Source organism: Physeter macrocephalus, chromosome 11, assembly GCF_002837175.3.
Source record: "Physeter macrocephalus isolate SW-GA chromosome 11, ASM283717v5, whole genome shotgun sequence".
Lineage (NCBI taxonomy): Eukaryota > Metazoa > Chordata > Mammalia > Artiodactyla > Physeteridae > Physeter > Physeter macrocephalus.
Genome location: NC_041224.1, coordinates 171889321 through 171910032, shown reverse-complemented (window position 1 = coordinate 171910032; position 20712 = coordinate 171889321). Strand labels below are relative to the sequence as shown.

The following is a 20712-nucleotide window of genomic DNA, read 5'->3' as shown; positions in this document are numbered from 1 at the left end:
ATCACACACCAGTTTACTCAGTTGAAATCTTACACGTATGTATAATACTACATTTTGTTAAGATAATAACGTACGAAATTTCCAATGCTATTTAATTCTTCATAAAGATCCATTTTAATGGCTACAAAAGTCAGATTTTACTATATATAACATCTCAATAAATATGTTTTTGCATGAAATTTGCATTTCTTCCTTAGACTAGATTCCCAGAAAAAGAATGACTAAATCAAAGAATATGTGCATTTTTGAGGTCCTTTTTCCTTATGGATACAAAAATGAATTCATTACATGTTAGCTGCCTCTGAGGATAGGAATTATGTTTGTTATTTGTATTACCCACGAAACCATGTAGTGCTTTCCATACAGAAAATCTTAGAGACACTCTTTGAAACAGTACTGTTGATGCAGTATTGTTTGCTTTGTATAAATGTTGTTGCCTTAAAATACTAATAATGAATGAACAGGGATAGGGATAGGAATATGTCTCTGGTTGATATACGTCCTTATTGGTCAAAAAAAGAAACCTGAATTCAGACCTATATAGAAACTTGCTCTTTTATCTAGCAAAGCAGCATGGTAATGGGGCAATACGGTACAACAGACAAATAAAAAAGCTTGAAATCAAAGGACCTAGATTCAAGTCTCAAATCTTCCAGTAACCAGCTATGTGACCTTGGCCAAGACACCTCATCTCTCTGAGCCTGTTTTCTTATCTGTAAATGAGCAGACTAGACCAAATGATCTCTATGCAATTTTCCAGCATAAACCATGAGTCTGTGCAAGCACAGCAAGGTAAAAAGTTACAGGGGATGTGGCTTCTTGGTATATTAACTAGTAGCTACAAGCCATTGCAATACAAATTATTGCACTATTGCATATAATGCAGCCTGGGAATGTAGCCAGGAATACAAAAGTAAATGAGACACAGTGCCGGACTTCATAAAGCTCACAGGCTCACTGGGGAGACTTCAGTATAATATAACTGCTCATATAGAGAGCTCTGTCAGGTATTGTGGGATCTGATATAGGAGGAAGTTGCTACAGAAAATGTGAGCCTTTTTAAAATTGGAATGGAATTCAGATTCTCATCTTGAAGAACGAGAAGGAGTTCACTCACCAGAAAGGGTATAAAGCATTTCAGGCAAAGGAAATGGCCTAAGCAAAGGCAAGGAAGTATGAAATTAAATAAGATTATAAATGTACAGCAATTAGCACAATGTCTGCCATATGGTAAGTGCTCAACAAACAGTGGTTATTGTTTCGATGATGATAATGATGATGATTCTGAAAGTACGCAGGAAGCACAGGGATGGGACAAGTAGCCAAAGACTAACTAGGAAAGGCAGGCTTGCAAGTTAATGAAGTACCTTCTTGCACGCTCCATTAAGGAATTTGGACATTATCTTAAAAGAAGTGAGAAGTCATCAAAGATTTTAAACAAGGAACCCGTGCGATGAGATCTGTGTTTGGAAGGATCATCTAGTTCATAGTATTGAGGATGAACTGGTGGACATGGCCCAGGGCTAAAAGGACCAATGATATTGTAATCTATTAGAGTTCTTCATACTAGGCACTTCAAAAGGTTGAAAGTGGCAACTAGAGATTATCATACTAAGTGAAATAAGTCAGAAAGAGAAAGACAAATACCATATGATATCACTTATATGTGGAATCTAAAATATGACAGTGAATCTATCTATGAAACAGCAACAGAATCAGGGACATAGAGAATAGACTGTTGGTTGCCAAGGGGTGGGTGGTGGGAGAGAGACGGATTGGGAGTTTGGGGTTAGCAGATGCAAACTGGTATATTTAGAATGGATAAAAAACCAGGTCCTACTGTATAGCACAGAGAACTATATTCAGTATCCTGTGATAAACAAAAATGGAAAATAATATGAAAAAGAATGTATATATATGTATAACTGAGTCACTTTGCTGTACAGCAGTAATTAACACAACATTGTAATTCAACTATACTTCACTAAAAAATAAATTAAAAAAAAAAGGTTGAAAGTGAAGCATTCAGTATGTGATAACTATTTCTTCAGTATTGCTTGCTATATGCCTGTCTTTTTAACCAAATAACCAATAGGTTATGTTTTTCTGAAACATACATACCCTTGTGGCATTGGTAGAGGGTATCTTCAAGAGGCAAATCATAATTCTCAAACTGGAATCTAAAGAACACTATGAACAAACACAAAAAAAGTAAAAGTCAGTACTCTTCTTAACATATCTTTTGCTTCATATATTTCCTCTAAGCATTTATTTTAGGGGAAAAAAATCTGAAATATAGCTGCCTCCTTACCGTTTTCCATGCCATATATTCATGTTGAAAAAAAATAATTCTTAGCTTTAAAAATTTAATTAAACCATTAATTAAACAGTGTTAAACAATTAAATAATATTAATTGATATTAAATGTGCCCAATCCTAAAGAGGTCTATTAATTTGTGAAAGGCCATGTTGAAAAAAAAAACCTACTTAGATCAATTTAAAACCATTAGGCTGGGGCTCCCCTGGTGGCGCAGTAGTTGAGAATCCGCCTGCCGATGCAGGGGACACAGGTTCGTGCCCCGGTCCGGGAGGATCCCGCATGCCGCGGAGCGGCTGGGCCCGTGAGCCATGGCCGCTGAGCCTGTGCGTCCGGAGCCTGTGCTCCGCAACGGGAGAGGCCACAGCAGTGGGAGGCCCGCGTACCACAAGAAAACAAAACAAAACAAAAAAATAAAATAAAATAAAAAAATAAAACCATTAGGCTTATTAGTCCAAATAAAGAACGTTTCATCTGTCATTTCTCTGCTACGGAAAGATATAACAATAACCTAAGAAAAAGAAGTAAAATTCCTAAAAGAGAAAATCATGCCTCACAAATCAAGTAGCATATTTTGGCACAATTCCACATCAAAATGTACTTTTTAAATAATGTGTACTGGGTTTGGGGGAAAATGTTATAGCAAGAATAAGCAATGATATTATTTAACACTGTTAAATATATGAAAATAGCAGGTTACAGTGAAATCTCTGCAGCTGTGTACAGTATGAACCTCTTTAAGATAGTACAAACGAAGCCAGTGTTTCTCAAAGTATGATCCCTGGACCAGCAGCACCTCTATTACCTGGAAACTAGTCGGAATGCAAATCCTCAGGTCGCACCCCTACTGAACCAGAAGTTCTCAGAATAAGGCCCAGGAGTCAGATTTTTAGCAAGTCCTTCAGGGACACTGACACACACTGAGGTTTGAAATCCACTTCTCTAAATTGACGAGAACAAACTACAGAAGGTCTTTCAATGGCTTAATGATTTCCCCAGAGATTAAATACACAGCACAGGGTGATCAGAGGAAGAGTGCCCAGACAAAATCCAGCAGGGCAAGTTTTCAGATAAATTCTGAAAGCATTTCACAAGTATCAATACCTTCTAAGGGAACCATTGGTCTATTTAATCTGCTCCATACCCATAGGAGTTGATGTGACATTTACATTACTTTAAACCAGGGGCTGAAAACGGGCTGCTCATCAGGTCCCCACAGTGACCTATGGAGGAAGTCAGGAAATATCTTAGAAAACGTGGGGAGATGAGGACTGCATTCTCAAATAACAATTGGCTGGAGTGGAGTAGCAGCTAAGCCCATCAGAAAGGACTGGCGCTTTCCAGTTCCCAAGGGTCTCAATTCTCCGTCTTATCTCACTCACTCCACTCCACTCATTCACCTTGCAGTCAGGGTCCCTTTGGACAGGACTGATTGTTACAAATTAGGTTTACTAATTGTTTCCAGTGGGCAATACTTCCAACTAGTCCATGTTCAAGTTAAATATTTTCATTATAGCACCACCCTACAGGCATTTGAATTTGCCATGCCTGCCCCACCCCTCCTCTAAAAGTGTGTGGCTCCTAAGCAATGAATGGCTTGAATGGCTCTCTGCTCCTAGGGAGGGTCCATGTGGTCGTGTTAAAATGCATGCACGGGCTTCCCTGGTGGCGCAGTGGTTGAGAGTCCGCCTGCCGATGCAGGGGACGCGGGTTCGTGCCCCGGTCCGGGAAGATCCCACGTGCCGCGGAGCGGCTGGGCCCGTGAGCCATGGCCGCTGAGCCTGCGCGTCCGGAGCCTGTGCTCCGCAACGGGAGAGGCCACAGCAGTGCGAGGCCCGCGTACCGGGAAAAAAATAAATAAATAAATAAAATGCATGCACTTGAATATTCTGGTACATGACTCTTTTTGAATTATGGTTTTCTCAGGGTGTATGCCCAGTAGTGGGATTGCAGGGTCGTATGGTAGTTCTATTTGTAGTTTTTTAAGGAACCTCCATACTGTTCTCCATAGTGGCTGTATCAATTTACATTCCCACCAGCAGTGCAAGAGTGTTCCCTTTTCTCCACACCCTCTCCAGCATTTATTGTTTCTAGATTTTTTTGATGATGGCCATTCTGACCGGTTTGAGATGATATCTCATTGTGGTTTTGATTTGCATTTCTCTAATGATTAATGATGTTGAGCATTCTTTCATGTGTTTGTTGGCAATCTGTATATCTTCTTTGGAGAAATGTCTATTTAGGTCTTCTGCCCATTTTTGGATTGGGTTGTTTGTTTTTTTGTTATTGAGCTGCATGAGTTGCTTGTAAATTTTGGAGATTAATCCTTTGTCAGTTGCTTCACCGACCTGAGGGTACGGGGAGTGGGAAGGGTAAGCTGGGACGAAGTGAGAGAGTGGCATGGACATATATACGCTACCAAATGTAAAATAGATAGCTAGTGGGAAGCAGCCGCTCAGCACAGGGAGATCAGCTCGGTGCTCTGTGACCACCTAGAGGGGTGGGATAGGGAGGGTGGGAGGGAGGGAGACGCAAGAGGAAGGAGATATGGGGATATATGTAGATGTATAGCTGATTCACTTTCTTACACAGCAGAAACTAGCACACCGTCGTAAGCAATTACACTCCAATAAAGATGTTACAAAAATGCATGCACTTGATTTCCTAAGTGTATATGTACAATAGCTATGTACATACATCGTTTCGAAGTACCAATTCTCTTTGCTTGGATTTATTCAACTACTCTAGATTTCTGGATAGACAAGAATCACAGGATGTGAGAGATGGCAAAGGTCTCAGTATTCCTACTTCTTACAGTAATTTCAGACTCAAAGAAACCAGCATACACCAAGGTAAGGGTCCCTGAATTATCATCCTCACAGACGTTATTTGGGGGTCGCATTTTCCAAATTTGCCAATTTGGGAGAAGGTATTAGCAGAGGTGGTTGGTCTTTTTAAAACATTTTACATATATGTAATATTCATTTCAGAAGTAGTGCTGCCAATGTGTAACTTCACTTGTCAGATCCAGTTTTGCTGCAAGTTGAATATTTTTATCTGTGACCTGGATAAAGCACAAAAAGCTTGTGGAACCAATGAGGTTCAAAGACACAGCAATGGCCACTACCAGCTACCTCCTTTCTCCCTGCTATAGAGACCTGAATGCCTCTAATTCGCCCTTGTTCTAGAAGGACTCTAGGAGTCTGCTACTGAAAGGACACTGGATTGGGAGTCAGAAGACTTGAGTTCTAATCTTTACACTGCCACTATCTCTCTGAATTTGCAGTTCTCCATCTGGAAAACGGGAGCATTGGAAAGGATGGTTTTTATAGGTCTCTTCCAGTTTTGACAGTATAGGATTCTGTTTTTGCATTTAATGGGCTCATACTGAAAATGTTCCTTAGGCCACCAGATTTCTAGCTAGGTAATTTTGTGTGTATTCTTGGAGGGTGGTATGGCGTTGGGCAGGGGGTGAGGGAGTAGGGGGAGGAGGGGTAAAGCTGTCAAATAGAAATATCATCTTGGTCCTTCAAGTACTTTATTCACACACACAAAAGCAATCACTTCCCTTTAGATAATGCTCTAAAATTGAAGCCTTACGTTATATGTCTGGTCTCCTTTTAGATGAAACTATTATGTTTTTATTTAATATCCTTTTGAGAAAAATTTCTAGATAAACACAATCTACTAACGTCTTCCTGAACTTTTTTATTTTTTACTCAACTGGAAACATGAAATCACTAAGTCAAAATGTCCACTGCATATTACTGTCAATCTGTAACATTTGAAGAGAAAACCTAAATAACACTCTCTACTCTGTGGCTAACAGAGACTCCTTACAGCCCTTTATGAAACATTAAATCACCCAAGACCCAGATGATCTGCAAACAGTAGAGGAAGTAATTTAAAATGAAATCCTGGGTTCAGCTTACCTTCAGAGGCAAAACACAAGGCAGCTTGGCAAAAAAAGTCTGAAACTGGTTGCTGATGATTGTCCAGAGGCTACTAGGAGAGTCCATGGGCAAAGCTTCCATGAAGGTAGCAATGTTTTCCAAACAGCGTATCATAGCACCCCCTGCTGGTAAATTCTTTTTGTTATTTAGACCCTAAAAACACAAAGCATAGGCAATCAACTGCTGAAACAGTGTGGGAATTCATACAGCTATTTGGTGAAGATCAGTTTTTAAACATCATATATTCACACTATAAACATGTGTTGTGTGCCTGCTATAAAGGCTGATCATTGTAACCAGCAGGAGTACAGGGAAAAACTGACGAATCCACACAAAGTTAGGGGGGAAAACTGATCTCTGACTCAGTGAGAAAGGGTGAAATGTGAGCAGGAAATTGGAAACACCTTTTAAGGGTCTACAGTTGGTGTGGTTAGGTGTTAAGAAACGCAGTGAATGATGCTTGTTGGAAACTGCACCGGCCAAAGACTGAGGTTGGCTACTATAGCAACAGCGAAGTCCCTACGGCAATCTGCCAACCCTCCAAGCTAACTGAAAAAAGCTAATAAGCAGAGGACAGGAGACAGACTCCAAGTAAAGCGATACAGCGAATAAGCCGTGGAGGTGAGAAGTGGCTTCAAGTCTCATGATACAGAAAATAAGCAGACCTCGAACCCAGATCTTGTGATACAACAAACAAACGGTGAAGCTGCACTTTGAATCCAAGTCTCGTGATACAATGCACATGGATCTACGCACCACCCATCTTGAAAGCTGGAGAGTTTTGTGGAGGTGAGTGCTCCACGCCTGGCATCCACCTCTTAGTGAAGGGGTCCAGAAGCTTCAAGTAAATTGTAAGTCCACACTAAACAGCAGTGTCCAACTGACACTATTCTATGCATTGGCAATTTTCATTTTTTTGATTTTTTAATTTAAAATTACTTAAAATTTAATTTGACATTTAAAATTTAATACTTATTAAATGGCTTTGAATTTCTTCCTCAGCAGTGATTTCGGCAGGGGCTCAGAAGGCCGAGAAAGCAAACGTACCTCTAAGAGCTGACTGAGGACAGCAACAGAGCTCAGCTCATTGAAGTCCATCAGGGACGTGGCCAGGGTCCGTAAAAAAGTCCCATCTGGAAAGACAACAATCAGATTTAGTAGCGTTTGGGTTTCAGCGACTAGCCACGTCTGTGGTGTCTGGATTCCCCATGGATGCATTACCTTTGATAGTGCTCTGGAACAGCTGCGGGAAGATGCCATTTGGAGCCAGTTGATGGAAGATACAGCGTAGGAACTGCTTGGCCACCCCCGCTGCATTGCCAGGGACCATCATGCTGGCGTTGACCAGGGAGAGAAAACACAAGGAATCTTGGAGCAACCAGCATGAGTTCAGGTATTTATTTACTTATTTATTCACATACACATCAGTCCTCTTATGGAATAGCCCACTGTCATTTTCATTAGTAAGATGAAATATTCTAGTCACATGGAATCCCTGTTAAAGACACATTTTTAGAAAGAGGGAACCAGGTAATGCCAGAGTTGGTCTCAGACTAATTCCAGCTACCCCACTGTACAGATGAGGGTTCCCAGCCAGAGAGAAAAGGTGACCTACAAAGGCTACAAGTCCAGAGAATGGCAGTCAGGACTAGAATCCAGGATGGGGATTATCAGCAAGATCCTCTCAGAAAGTGTCCTTGGCTAAGAGAGACAGCCCCTCGGAGGGAAAATGCAGGGAGGGAGATGTTCATTTCTACTGGAAGATCTGGGAAGTTTTCTTGGGGCATCTGAGCTGGTACTTGTAAAAAGGTTAGGACTTTGATATGTGCAGTTTTCCCCTTTACCCTCTGCACTACCACTGCATGTCAAAACAGGGAGCCAAGAGATGATTATTTGGCCTTTCCCCTTAGACCAAAGTATCAGAAAGGACGTTCCCAGAGGTGATTGTAGCTGAGTTGCTAAAAAGAAGAAGGAAATCAAAGAGCCCAACTGGATAACTAGTAAAAAATCCGTCTTACCTAACTGTTTCTTTCTGCCTTGTCTACCCTGATATGCTGGCTCAAACTTATAGGTCAAAAATGTTCTTCAGGAAGAAACGACACCAAACTCTCACAAACTCTTTCGAAAATTAGAAAAGGAGGGAACCCTTCCCAGTTTATTTTATGAGGCCCTAAAACTAAAATCAGATAAAGCATTACAAATAAAACAAAACAAAAACCAAGAAGGAACAAAATGAAAAGAAAAAGGACAGACCAATAGTCCTCATGGACATTGACTCCAACTGTAGATAAAAAGGATGATTGACCATGACCAAATAGAGTTTATCCCAGGAATGTAAGAATGACTTAATATTCAAAACTCAATCAATGCAATTCAATATCTTAAAGAATAAAAGGCAAAAACCATAGTTATTTCAATAGATAACAGAAAGTGCCTTTGATAAAATTCAACATGCATTCATGATAAAAAAAACTGTCAGCAAACTAGAAATAGAAGGAGCTATCCTCAGTCTGGTAAAGGGGACCTATGAACACCTATAGCAAACATAATTAATGGTGAGATATTAAATGATTTTCTTGTATGAGCAAGAACAAGGCAAGGGTGCTCATTCACATCTTTAGTATTATACTGGAGGTCCTAGCCAATGCAATAGAGTAACAAAAAAATAAAAGGCATAAAAATCAGAAAGAGGTAAAACTGTCACTATTTACAGATGATATGACTTTTTACATACAATTGCCTTTACATTCTAAGGAATCTAAAAAACAGCTACTACAACTAATAAGTGAATTTAGTTTATTACATTACAATATTGATACAAAAAACTGTATATCTGTATATCAGCAGCAAAAAGTTAGAAAACAAAATTTTTTAAAATTTCATTTACATTGGCATTAAAAAACCAAAATTCCTGGGAATAAATTTAACAAAAGATATGCAAGATCTCTACAATGAAAACCATAAACCATTGCTGAGAGAAACAAAGACCAAATGAAATGACAATAGACACCATGCTTATTAATTGAAAGACTCAATATTTTTATGATATCATTTATCCCCAAACTGACTTAGAGTCTGAATACAATCCTAGGAGGCTTCCCCCCCACCAGATTGAGAAGCTTATTCTAAAATTTATATGGAAATGTAAAGAATCTAGAATATCCAAATCAACCTTCTTTAAAAGGATGACCAAAGTTGGAGAATTCACAATGACTTCAAGACTTACTATACGGCTACAGTAAACAAGACAGTGTGGTGCCAGCACAAGGATCAACATATAGATCAGTGAAACAGGATAGAGAGCCTAGAAATAGACTGAACCTAATACGGTTATTTGATTTTAACAGACACCAAAGTGATCCAATGGGGAAAGGGAAAGTCTTTTTTTTCTTTTAATGGTGCTGAAATAACTAAAGTATTCACATGGATAAAATGGAACTTCAACACCTACCTCACACCATACATAAAAATTAATTTGAGATGGATCATGTAAATGCTAAATATAAATGCTAAAACCATAAAACTTCTATTGGGAGACATTGGAAAATACATTCTTGACTTAAGGATAGGCAAAGGTTCCTTAGACAAACAATAAGAAGGAATAATCATAAGTTGTTTTAAAATTTTAAAACATTAGACTTCATCTAAATTAAAAACTTCTCATCAGAGCTTCCCTGATGGCCCAGTGGTTAAGAATCCACCTGCCAATGCAGGGGACACGGGTTCGAGCCCTGGTCCGGGACCACATGCCATGGAGCAACCAAGCCCGTGGGCTACAACTACTGAGCGTGCGCTCTAGAGCCCGTGAGCCACAACTACTGAGCCCGCGTGCCACAACTACTGAAGCCTACACGCCTAGAGCCCATGCTTTGCAACAAGAGAAGCCACCGCAATGAGAAGCCCACGTGCCACAACGAAGAGTAGCCCCCGCTCGCCACAACTAGGGAAAACCCGAGTGCAGCAACGAAGACCCAACGCAGCCAAATAAATAAATAAGTTTATTTAAAAAAAAAAAGTATTTGTTGACTGAAATGAGTGAATGCAGGATTGAATTAAATGAAGGTGTGAACAGAAAATGAACGAGTGCTCTTTGGAGCTGCAACTGAACCTAACCATATTCCTCCCGTGGTAAACGCTCTAGTGTTTTAGAAATGGATGAACATGCACAGGGGACAAAAAGAAAGTGAAATTTGAGCTCATTTTAGGACCTTACCTTTCTGCTTGATTAGAAAAAGTTGTGCTGGATGCCAATCTAGGAAATAAAGTAAACAGAGTCACATGAGTACTGTATGCCTCATTGCAGCTCCCATTTCGATGGGGGACATGTAAAACCATTGACAATTCCCTTGACCAGGGACAGAGGATCCACTCAGGGGTCAGTCTCCAGGGTTCAATTTAATCTAGTTTCTTAAATCTGCTTTCTGCATCAAATCAGATATTTCCATGGAGATGCATACAGTTGAGTTAGTTCAATAGCACCCAGTCAATCTACAAACATGTCCTTTGCAGACAGGTTAGACAGATAGCAGAACAATATTTGACCCAGTCCATCCCCATATTAACTCAACTCAAAATTCATTTCTTTGTATACAACCTCTGAAACCTCACCTCAAACAAACCACAAACTGTAAAAGCCTCTGTAAGATAGCAAAATAGGTAATGGGTATTTGTCAGCTAATTGTTGGGTTGAAATGACATATTGAAAAGAGAAATGTATTAGGTTAAGTAATCAATACATAACATGTAATTTTTGAAAAATATAATTATATGGTTCTATATGCATGGAAATATTCTAGATGTAGAGAAAGAAAAAGAATGTAATAAATTCATGGGTTTAGAAAAACATGTCTTGATCAGTGAGATATTGAAGAAACAAACAAGGAGAATGCTAAAAATTTATTTACTTAAGACCACAACAGTGAATCGAGTCAAGAATGCATTTGGACAGGAATAGAGGGTCCAGCACCAGTAACACCAGACATGATTCCCAGTTTCTTTGGTTATGGTCTCTCTCATACTAATGACACTACAATGAATAGATAAGCACTGGCAAATGAAATAAACAGTTATTAAGGGTGCAGCCAATGTGCTCTTGAAGGCTGCATCTAGAAAAAGGGGTGGGTATATTTTAAGAGAGATCTAAGTAGAGAGCAAAATATGAAATCACATAGAAAGGCTTGGGTGATAAACGAAAGGGATGTGCTGAACTTACACACTCTTAGAACACGCCGGAAATAGTTCCTGTGGGACTAGAATAAACTTAAGTGTTTGTAAATCCACATTGCCTCACCTGGAATTGAGGTAGGCAAGGAAACCCTGAATCAGGTGACTACTGAATCTGCTTTCTTGGTAGGTTTGGTTGCTAAGAATTGGGCAGCTTGCTTTAATGCTCTCCCTGTCTCTTGCTAGTCTGCCCAAAGGAGGTACAGATTTAACGATTTTTATATGTAAGTATGTAAAAATGTATCTCTATTGTTTTTCCTTTGCTTTTCTTTAAAGCTTGTTTGTTTCCATCCTAAGAATTGGCAATGCTTGAACATGATTTATTCTCCCTTATGTTAAAACAAAAACAAAATAAAAACCCCTCTATGTATCTATTACAACTTAGATCAGCTATTTCAAGGAGATGGTAACAGACCAGAACAATAATTCTGTCTGTTCTAAAACTGAAAAGTATTGACAGTAGAAATCAAGACCTTGCATTAATAAAAAACTTTCAATTTCACAAGTATCGCTGATAGCTGGTATAACATTTATTCCACATTTATTATGATTAGGTTAAAATCAAGGGCTTAATTCATCTTTTCTTATCTCTCTATCTCCCTGTGCTCATCACTTACCTTACACATTGGCTATTTCTAAGTATTAGAGGTGGAATAGTTATACCAAGTCTGACTGCATACTCCTAAGGATACACACACCTAAGGATACTACAGAAAAATATGGGGAAGGGGGATAAGGGAGTCACATACTTCTGGGGTTGAGGGGTTTTTAATGCTTCCCTGTTTGTCTTTAACTTGAAATCATCATTTTTTTCATTAAAAAGATTAAATTTTAGCTCCATCAAGATTCATTCTCTTTCCTCCATCAAATACCAGGAATTTGCAGAATCCAGTTTTTTTCTCCAACTTCTTCCATAGAGACCTTCCCTAAGAAATCATTTCCATCTTGAACTCCCATAGCACTCACCACACATATCACTCATGAATACAGCTCTTAATCATGTCCCATCTTTTATAGCTGCTCAGTTATTCCACACATCACTGTCCTCTTCAAAACTAAGCCATAAAGCACTTGAGGGCAAGAGCTGGGTGTAATGCCTGCAACCTAAAGCACCTAGCTCTGTGCTAGCACAGATTGGAAACTTAATACATTCACAGGGAATTAACTCAGTACTCTCCTATACGTTGTGTATGCTAGGACTACAATTTGTTACTGAATTTGAACTTTACTTATATCCATGAAGTACATCACTTTTCTTCTAATGTCCTATCTACTAAATGGAATTTTCTTAACATGAAAATTCTCAAAGCAGCTAAGTTTTAATCAGTCAGGCTGAAGGCTCTGTTCCCAAAATGTGTGCATCTTTCCTTTTTCTGAGTCAGAAGTATAAAACTACTATACTTCCATTTATCCCTTCACGTGACAATGCCGCAAGTTGCATAATTACGTGAGCCACCCTAAGATTACAAAGTGCCTAGAGAACCCATCTTAAAACAGGTAAAGAGAGGGACTTCCCTGGTGGTGCAGTGGTTAGGACCCCACGCTCCCAATGCAGGGGGCCTGGGTTCGATCCCTGGTCGGGGAACTAGATCCCACATGCATGCCGCAACTAAGAGTTTGCATGCCACAACCAAGGAGGCTGCCTGCAGCAACAAAGACCCGGTGCGACCAAATAAATAAATAAATATTTTTTTTAAAAAAACAGGTAAAAGATAATAATAATATCTAAAAGTTACAAAGTGTTTAGTGTGAATTATGCACACTTCTGAGCACTGTAACATACATTGGCTCACATAGTATTTAATAGGGAACAACAAACAGTAGAGTTTTCTTAGTGCAGTTTCCTCTAGCTCCACTCTGACCTTGTGACTCATGACCCTACACAGCTGTAGAATTCAACCAAAAGTCTGGTACATTCAGTTTGTGAAATTAGTCTGAGTTGATCCCACAAATATCAAGCATCTGTAAGGTTGCAAAAATGTTTCACTTTTGAACTGGCAGTTTTTATTTAAGGATACAGATTGAGTAAGGCTCCTTCCTACTAAACAAAACAGAAGCTGACATTCACCTTCCCACAGACTGCATGATATCCAGCAACAACGGGGCTGCCAAGTCTGGGCTTAAGTGAATGAATGTGGAGAGGACCACAATGGCCAGCCCAAGGGTTTCCTCATCATACTCTTCAAGAATGGCCCCACAGTCATGGCATCTGCAAAGAAAACAGAGGAATGCTTTCCATGAAAGCCGACAGTGGTTTCAAGGTGTAAGTACATGCAGCCATTTTGGGCGAGTCTTGGAAAAGTCCCCAAAGGAGGTCAGCGGTCCCGTTCTAACAATAAATAGAAAACTCCAGCACCACCGTCACCTTAGACACAGAAATAGCACACACACCAGAGATCAGGAAGGTTCCGCTGATCACTGAAAAGCGTCTTTCAACTCATTACTATCTGGCCTCTACACGAATTAGTGCTCCCTTTTCCAACGAGAGCCAACTGGACTAATAGTTTGAAGCTTCTGGTTGAAGGATTTTCTGCATGTGAAATTACTGCTGGGGATAGTCAGTCACTAACTAGATATTTTTTTCATTTGTTGAAATTAAAAGTGAAAAATGTCTAGACACAAAAGGAAGCCTTCCCAATCTTTCAGATTTAAAAACATCCTATTAATAAAGACGTAGACATAGAGAATGTACTTGAGGACACGGGGGCAGGGATGGGGAAGCTGGGGAGAAGTGACAGTAGCAGCGACATATATACACTACCGAATGTAAAACAGATATAGCTAGCGGGAAGCAGCAGCATGGCACGGGGAGATCAGCTCGGTGCTTTGCGATGACCTAGAGCGGTGGGTTACGGAGGGTAGGAGGGAGACGCAGGAGGGAGGGGATATGGAGATATATGTGTGCATATGGCTGATTCACTTTGGTGTACAACAGAAACTAACACAGCATTATGAAGCAATTATACTCCATAAAGATCTATTGAAAAAAGAAATAAAACAAAAATAAATAAAAATTTAAAAATCCTATTTGTGGGTGAGAGACAGAAGAGTCTAGTCAATAGAACCCTGTAGAAAGCCTAGGGAGTCTGGATCAAGTCTCTTCTCTACCCGTCACTCAGATCAGTTTATGAACTCACCACGCCTACTGAGAGTGCAGTCTGTAAAAACACAATGGTCCCTGCTCTTAAGGAACTTCCAGCTTATTGCTCTTTGTAGTATCTAATGTGGATTCAACTGACGTCATCTCAACCAAAGCGGAGCCCTTTTTCTCAGTGGCCGCTGAACAGCTTTATACAGTGACGGGAAAAGCAAGGGAGGCAGAGCTAAAATGGCTACTGTGACCTTTCCATCTGAAAACTTCCTGATATACATATATATCACTCCTTACAAACTTCCTGATATACATATATATCATTCCTTACAAACTGACTTTTTAAAAAAATATAGGATTCACACTTGTAACTAAAAACGAAGATAAATGGAGTACACACAAAGACAACCGGGAAGACAACTAGGAAATATTGAGACTTGGAGGGGGACACAAAACGAGAAAATTATACCAAAGAAAGAGCTAAGAAGAGCCCTCCACAAGCAACTAGGTGCTCCCCATGTGGACATGGTAAGGAGCTGTTCAAGACAGGCCTTTCGCTTCTTCAGTAATGATGGCCAGCTGTGGCCAGCTGCATGGATCCTCCTACCAGCCCCTTCCACCTCACCGTCCTCTCCTTTGATCACAAGCCTACTCAATTTCTCACGTGGTCACCTTTACCAGGAAGCCTCCCCGGCCCAAGGGATCTCTCCAAACTTGAAATCATACAAGTCTTATTCTTTATCATATTCACTGAACAGCATTTATGTGCCAGGCAATGTATAGGGAGCTCAGAGTATAAAGTACAGAAGAAAGGGTACTAGTCCCTAAGGAACTCACAATCTATTACAGAACATGTGTGTATAAACACCTAACGATTAAAATACAGCGTGATAAGTGGTAGAATAGAGAGATGTATCAAATACTATGGAAACTTGGAGAGTGGCATGATGCATTCTGCCTTGTGAAATCAGGGAATCTTGGTCTCAGGCTGGGTCCTGATGCATGAATAGGAGTTCACCAGGCAGAGAAAGTAGAGTGAAGGGCACCTATGAGATCACAGAGAGAACACATCAGGCATGCTCTGGAGAAGGTGAGGGGGCTAGGGAAGGAGTTCCTGGTGAGGAGTGGTTAAGTCCATACCTTCACAACCTAAAGGGCCTTTTACAATAAGCTACAGCGTTTGGACTTTATCCCATAAGAAATCTGGGGGTATTGAAGGCTGACAAACAGAGAGGCAACGTAACCAATCTGAGATTCAGAGAATGAAGTCTACCAGCTGGATCATGTCTCAAACTTAGTCCCACTCTTAACAATTTCAAGCTTCTGGATGAGAGATTTTATTTGTGTGAAATTATTGCTAGGAATAATCAGTAGGTGGACATTATTTGCATTCATCCAAATTAAAAAAGAAAAATGCCTTGGCATAGATGAAAGCTGCCCATACAATACTGCATTTCTAAAGTAACAAATGCTTACCAACACTTATGGCTACAGCCATTTGAAGAACAAATTATGACTTAAAAGCATAGCATTCCTCCTCTGATATTTTCTCACAACCATGGTGAGCAACTTCTCAAATTCTGTAAACGGTGAAGAAAATAACTGTGAGCTTACTTGTCTGTCATCACCGTCGGCTGCTCGTCTGTGAATTCTTCGGGTGCTGGTACAAACATACTCACGATGCTGGGTGCTGACAGCAGGCTGGATTTCGTGGCACCTGGGTACGCAGCAAAGAAACAACTGGTGAATAAATATGTGTGTCTGGGGGCCAGGAAAAGCCCTATTCTCCTCTTATAAATCCTCCAAAGATCACATTCACAGGGATGTAACAGGGACAGCCCAATTCCATTGTGAAAAACCGTTAAGAGTGAAATGAATTCAAGAAAGACTGATTTGTTTTGGTTTATATCATTTTAAGAGCTAGACTCCTATGGTTCATTTTGCCTCTTGACTCTGAAAAAAAACCAGAAAGAGTTCAGGTGTGCCAACAGGGTACTAAAACAGAGAGGAAAAAAAGTGTGTGGGGGGGATCTATTCAAGGGTATCCTTAAATGAGTTACAACCCTTAATTACTAGGCATAAATGGAAGCCGCTCACACAATACTACATAAAATCACAAACGCATGCCAACACTAAAATGTTGCTAATTTGGAAAGGGAATCAGATCCTAGATCTCTACACACCTAAGCAAGGGGAGAAGTTTGAGCTAAGAAATATCAGGACAGTTTTCTACTTTGTAAATTAATATAAGCCCCAAAGCAAAAGCCTTCATTTTTCAAACTGAAATCTTTATGAATGAAATATGAAGTTTTTTTGAATGAACCATTTGGTGGCTTCAGCCAATCGATATCACAGAGTTTAATACTTTGGGTTTTGATGCCTTCAGAGAAATCTGAGGCAGGAATCTAGTGCTCTAGTGATGAGTAAATCTGGAGATCCAGGAGACTGTTCTCCATTAAGAAAACCACCAGCGCCGGACAGATTCTCCAGGAACTATGGAAATAAGGCACTCCAAGAAGAATCCCAAAGTGACAATTCAGAATAATACCATGTTCTACAAAGTAATAACTGAGACTCTGAGTTCTTCAAACAGGAAAGAAGCCAGAAAAACCCAATGGTCATTAAAGAATCTGTTTTTCATTAAGGAACTGCTAACTTTGTGCTGAAAAACAAAACAAAACTGTCTGGTCTTTCCTTAAATAGGAGAAAGATAATGATTCAGAGAATTGGTTTCTAAAGGAATCAAAATCAAATTTTCAAAAACATTTTAGAAACCTCACCCAGTGGGCAAAGTATTTCAATCTGAGGGAGAAAAAACAAGGTATCAAAGCCTTTGATGCTTCCATACTATACAGACTCCCTTGTCTGATCAAAGGCTACAAAATCTGTTTATAAGGAGACCTTCAGACCCAAACAGCAAAGGAAATTATCTGAAAATATCTTGATGTCACTTCTGAAGATCCCACATGGGAATCCAAATTTTGCTACTATATTTATCAGCTATCTCTGAGATAACACTCTTTCCAATTATATTATTAACAAAGATCTCCAGCTGTTTCATAAAGATGATGCTTTGAAAGGAAGCAACATATTTATTACAAGCAAAAGCATAAATCAATTAATAATAGAAAAGGTAAGAACTGGGCCAAGATAAAAGAAGACATGATTGATTATTAAAACAGTAAGGTAAACGGCATGAAGTTGCTTCAAGAAAACAAAACACAGAAAGTTCAACTCCAGCACTCCACATTTCTTGAACATTGACACACCACACCTGCCAGATGCCAAAATGCCTGTGCTAAAAGTGGAAACTCAGCCCACAAGATACATGGTGATATATATATATATACAGTCTTACTAGAAACATAAGCAACTGATTTTTGAAAAACCAACAACTCTGAGTCAAGGCTTTCAGAAGATGCTTGCCAATTACTATTGCATACATAGAAATCACAATTCAAGTCAAGAAAAGAGTGGGAATCCAAGTCATTTGGGTGGTTTCAAGCCAATCCTTACCTAATACAAATGCCAAGGAACAGATATTTTTGACAATAGCATCATGAATTTGTTTTTCCACACGACAACACAGAATGTACAAGGCAATATTTATGACACTCATTTATAAAAGCAGATAGGTTAAGTTATGAGACATTGGCCACCTTATGGCAACATTAGCTGAATCAATGGATTTCTAAATACTGCCTATGATAAGGGAGCAAAGAGTAATATACAAGGGGAAGGTGGGCAATGCAAAAAGGAAGCCATTGACCTCAGCCACCTTGTGCTATAGCTGAGTCACAACTAAGTCTACAGTATTAAGGGCAGTCCCATTATCTCCCATTATCTAGGGCAACACTTCTGGTGCCACCCCTACTGGTTCCCCTACCGAATACCCAAAGTGCACTGTACATGGAATTAGGAACAGACACAGAACGTTCTTAGAAACTTGAATAAAGAGGGGACCTCCTCCAAAGCCCAACTTCATAGCTGGAGATTTTGACAAAAGCTTCTTCGGAAGTCTTGGAGAAAGTATACAGGTGCTGGTTTGTCTCAAAGCGTAAATGCACACATCAGTCCCCTAGCTATATCAATGGACTCTTCAGTTTACCATGAAAGAGACTTTCTTTGTTCCCATGACCTCATTCCACTTTTGCTTCTATTGACTGAGTCACTAGATCATGGACAAGCACCAGAGTTTGTTCAACCACCCTGACTTCTGCTCATAAAAGCTTTTCCTAAGCCCATAAATGAGAAGAGTCTCATCTCATTGGATACAGAGGATAAAACGGCTACTCAGGGCCAAATAAGTGTTAGCCAAAGCTGGAGATAACTGTCTCCTCATTCCTAAGGAAAATCAGAAGTGATACGGTCCAGGATAATAGGTTTGCTTGATTTATGGGACTAGCTAAGAGATGTGGTCATAATTCATTTTTGCTTTTTGGTTGTCACAAATAATAGGTTAACCTGTCTTCTAAATTAAAGAACAAACAAACAAACAAAAGAACAAAAGTAATGATTAACTAGACATAAGATGAATTTTAAAAATACATATTCTGATTATCTTAGCATAGATTTATTCTCAGCTTGCTCCTATGATCATCATAAAGTCAAGTGTATATTCTGTTCAGTTCTGGATAGCTGAAAAGAAGCTATTCATCTATGATCTCAATAATCTAGAAGGAACATAGATAAGCTGGGCCATGTTCAGAGAAGTAGATACAGGATGATATGGAAAACTGATACATATTAGGAGGAATACCAAATGACCCAGGGATGTGTGGTCTAGAAAAGCCTGAGGAAATAAGCAACTGGTGGCTTGCTTCAAATATCTAAAAATTAGGTGAGAGAGTCTAGACTTGCTTTGTGTGGCCCCAAAGGTTAAAAATTCACTATAAGGAAGAAATTTTTGTCAGTCATGTTCAAAGATGAGATGTCGTACATTCCCAGGTCCTGGAAGCGTTTGAGCAAAGGTTGGATCCACTTCATGGAGCTGCTGAAGAAGAGATTTCAGCACCTGCTGGGTGACTAGATGATTGACATATACGGTTTCTTTCACCCTTTCAGTCTGAGATTCTGCGACTCAGCTCACCTCTCATTCGCAGTGGCTGTCCCTCCAGGTCAGGGTTTAGGCACATTGGCACATTACATTGGCGTTTCCCAGGCTGTATCTGTTCTGTGGATAAATAGAACATTTCAGTCTTCATTGCGGTCAATTGCGCACAATTCACAATACAAAGAATTGAACCAATAATCTCTTGGGACCATTTTTTGGTGATTGTTACTGTTGATTATTAACCTTTACAGGAAACATCCTAGATTTTAGGGTAGGGTTGCTTGGGGTTTCACTACAAACCTGCCATTCAGGTGTATGAGATGCAGCTGAAAGCAGGAGAGTATCTAAAACCATCCCCAAGAGTCCAGATTCTCTAATCCCTCCCCCACAAAAGCTCAAACCCCAAATCTCTTGATATGAAATGAAAAAAATGAAAGGCTAATGTCACAGCCATGAAAGACATGTTTTATGCAAATCAATCAATACATAAGTGATCATTTGTGGCAATGACCAGATAGATCGTACAGAAAACATGTGGAACTGGTAGCAAGGAAATGACAGGCATTTGACTGAGGGCTGCAGAACAGGAATAAGGGGACAGGGGCAAATGGAGGACTAGTGCTTCAGGAACATTTTTTTCATGTGAAAGATGAGGCAAAGAAGCAAGCCATCAGATGCGCATGGGTGGAGAAGAGGCAGGTATTCTCTGAGCAAGCAGATGCATGCTGAGGTGAGTCGATCATGACTCATGCTTTAGGCTGCCTTTCTCGGTGTGTCTGCATGACCAGATTTGTTCTTTTGGAGACTAGCAAGTCACTGAATCAACGTATGTGGTATAAAGTGACATGCCACCTAACAAAAATCTCCACACTCATCGACTCTCTCTGGTCTTGGGTTTGGGGAGAATTTTTATGACACTAATAAAAAAAAGAATATTGAGATGAAGCTCTAGTAGTACTTGGTGACTAGCGAACCAACTTGGAGGATGGAAAACAAGCCCAGGAAAACTCAGATGAAAGAAATTCAGACAGCATGTAAATGGTAAGTATTAGATGATAAACCAGAGTGACATGAA

The 20712-nt window shown here is 39.8% G+C and overlaps 1 protein-coding gene across 2 annotated transcripts in view; it reads right to left on the bottom strand.

Annotated features, from left to right (window-relative positions):
- Positions 1 to 20712, bottom strand: part of UNC79 (unc-79 homolog, NALCN channel complex subunit) — a 221191-nt gene that overhangs the window by 43476 nt on the left and 157003 nt on the right. For both annotated transcript variants that reach the window (XM_055088693.1, XM_055088694.1), the window contains 8 exons: positions 19674 to 19757; positions 16199 to 16301; positions 13562 to 13702; positions 10484 to 10522; positions 7492 to 7604; positions 7318 to 7403; positions 6250 to 6423; positions 2122 to 2190 (listed from right to left, as the gene is read on the bottom strand). In XM_055088693.1, the coding sequence (XP_054944668.1) occupies positions 2122 to 2190; positions 6250 to 6423; positions 7318 to 7403; positions 7492 to 7604; positions 10484 to 10522; positions 13562 to 13702; positions 16199 to 16301; positions 19674 to 19757 (809 nt within the window). The remainder of the gene's footprint in view (positions 1 to 2121; positions 2191 to 6249; positions 6424 to 7317; positions 7404 to 7491; positions 7605 to 10483; positions 10523 to 13561; positions 13703 to 16198; positions 16302 to 19673; positions 19758 to 20712) is intronic.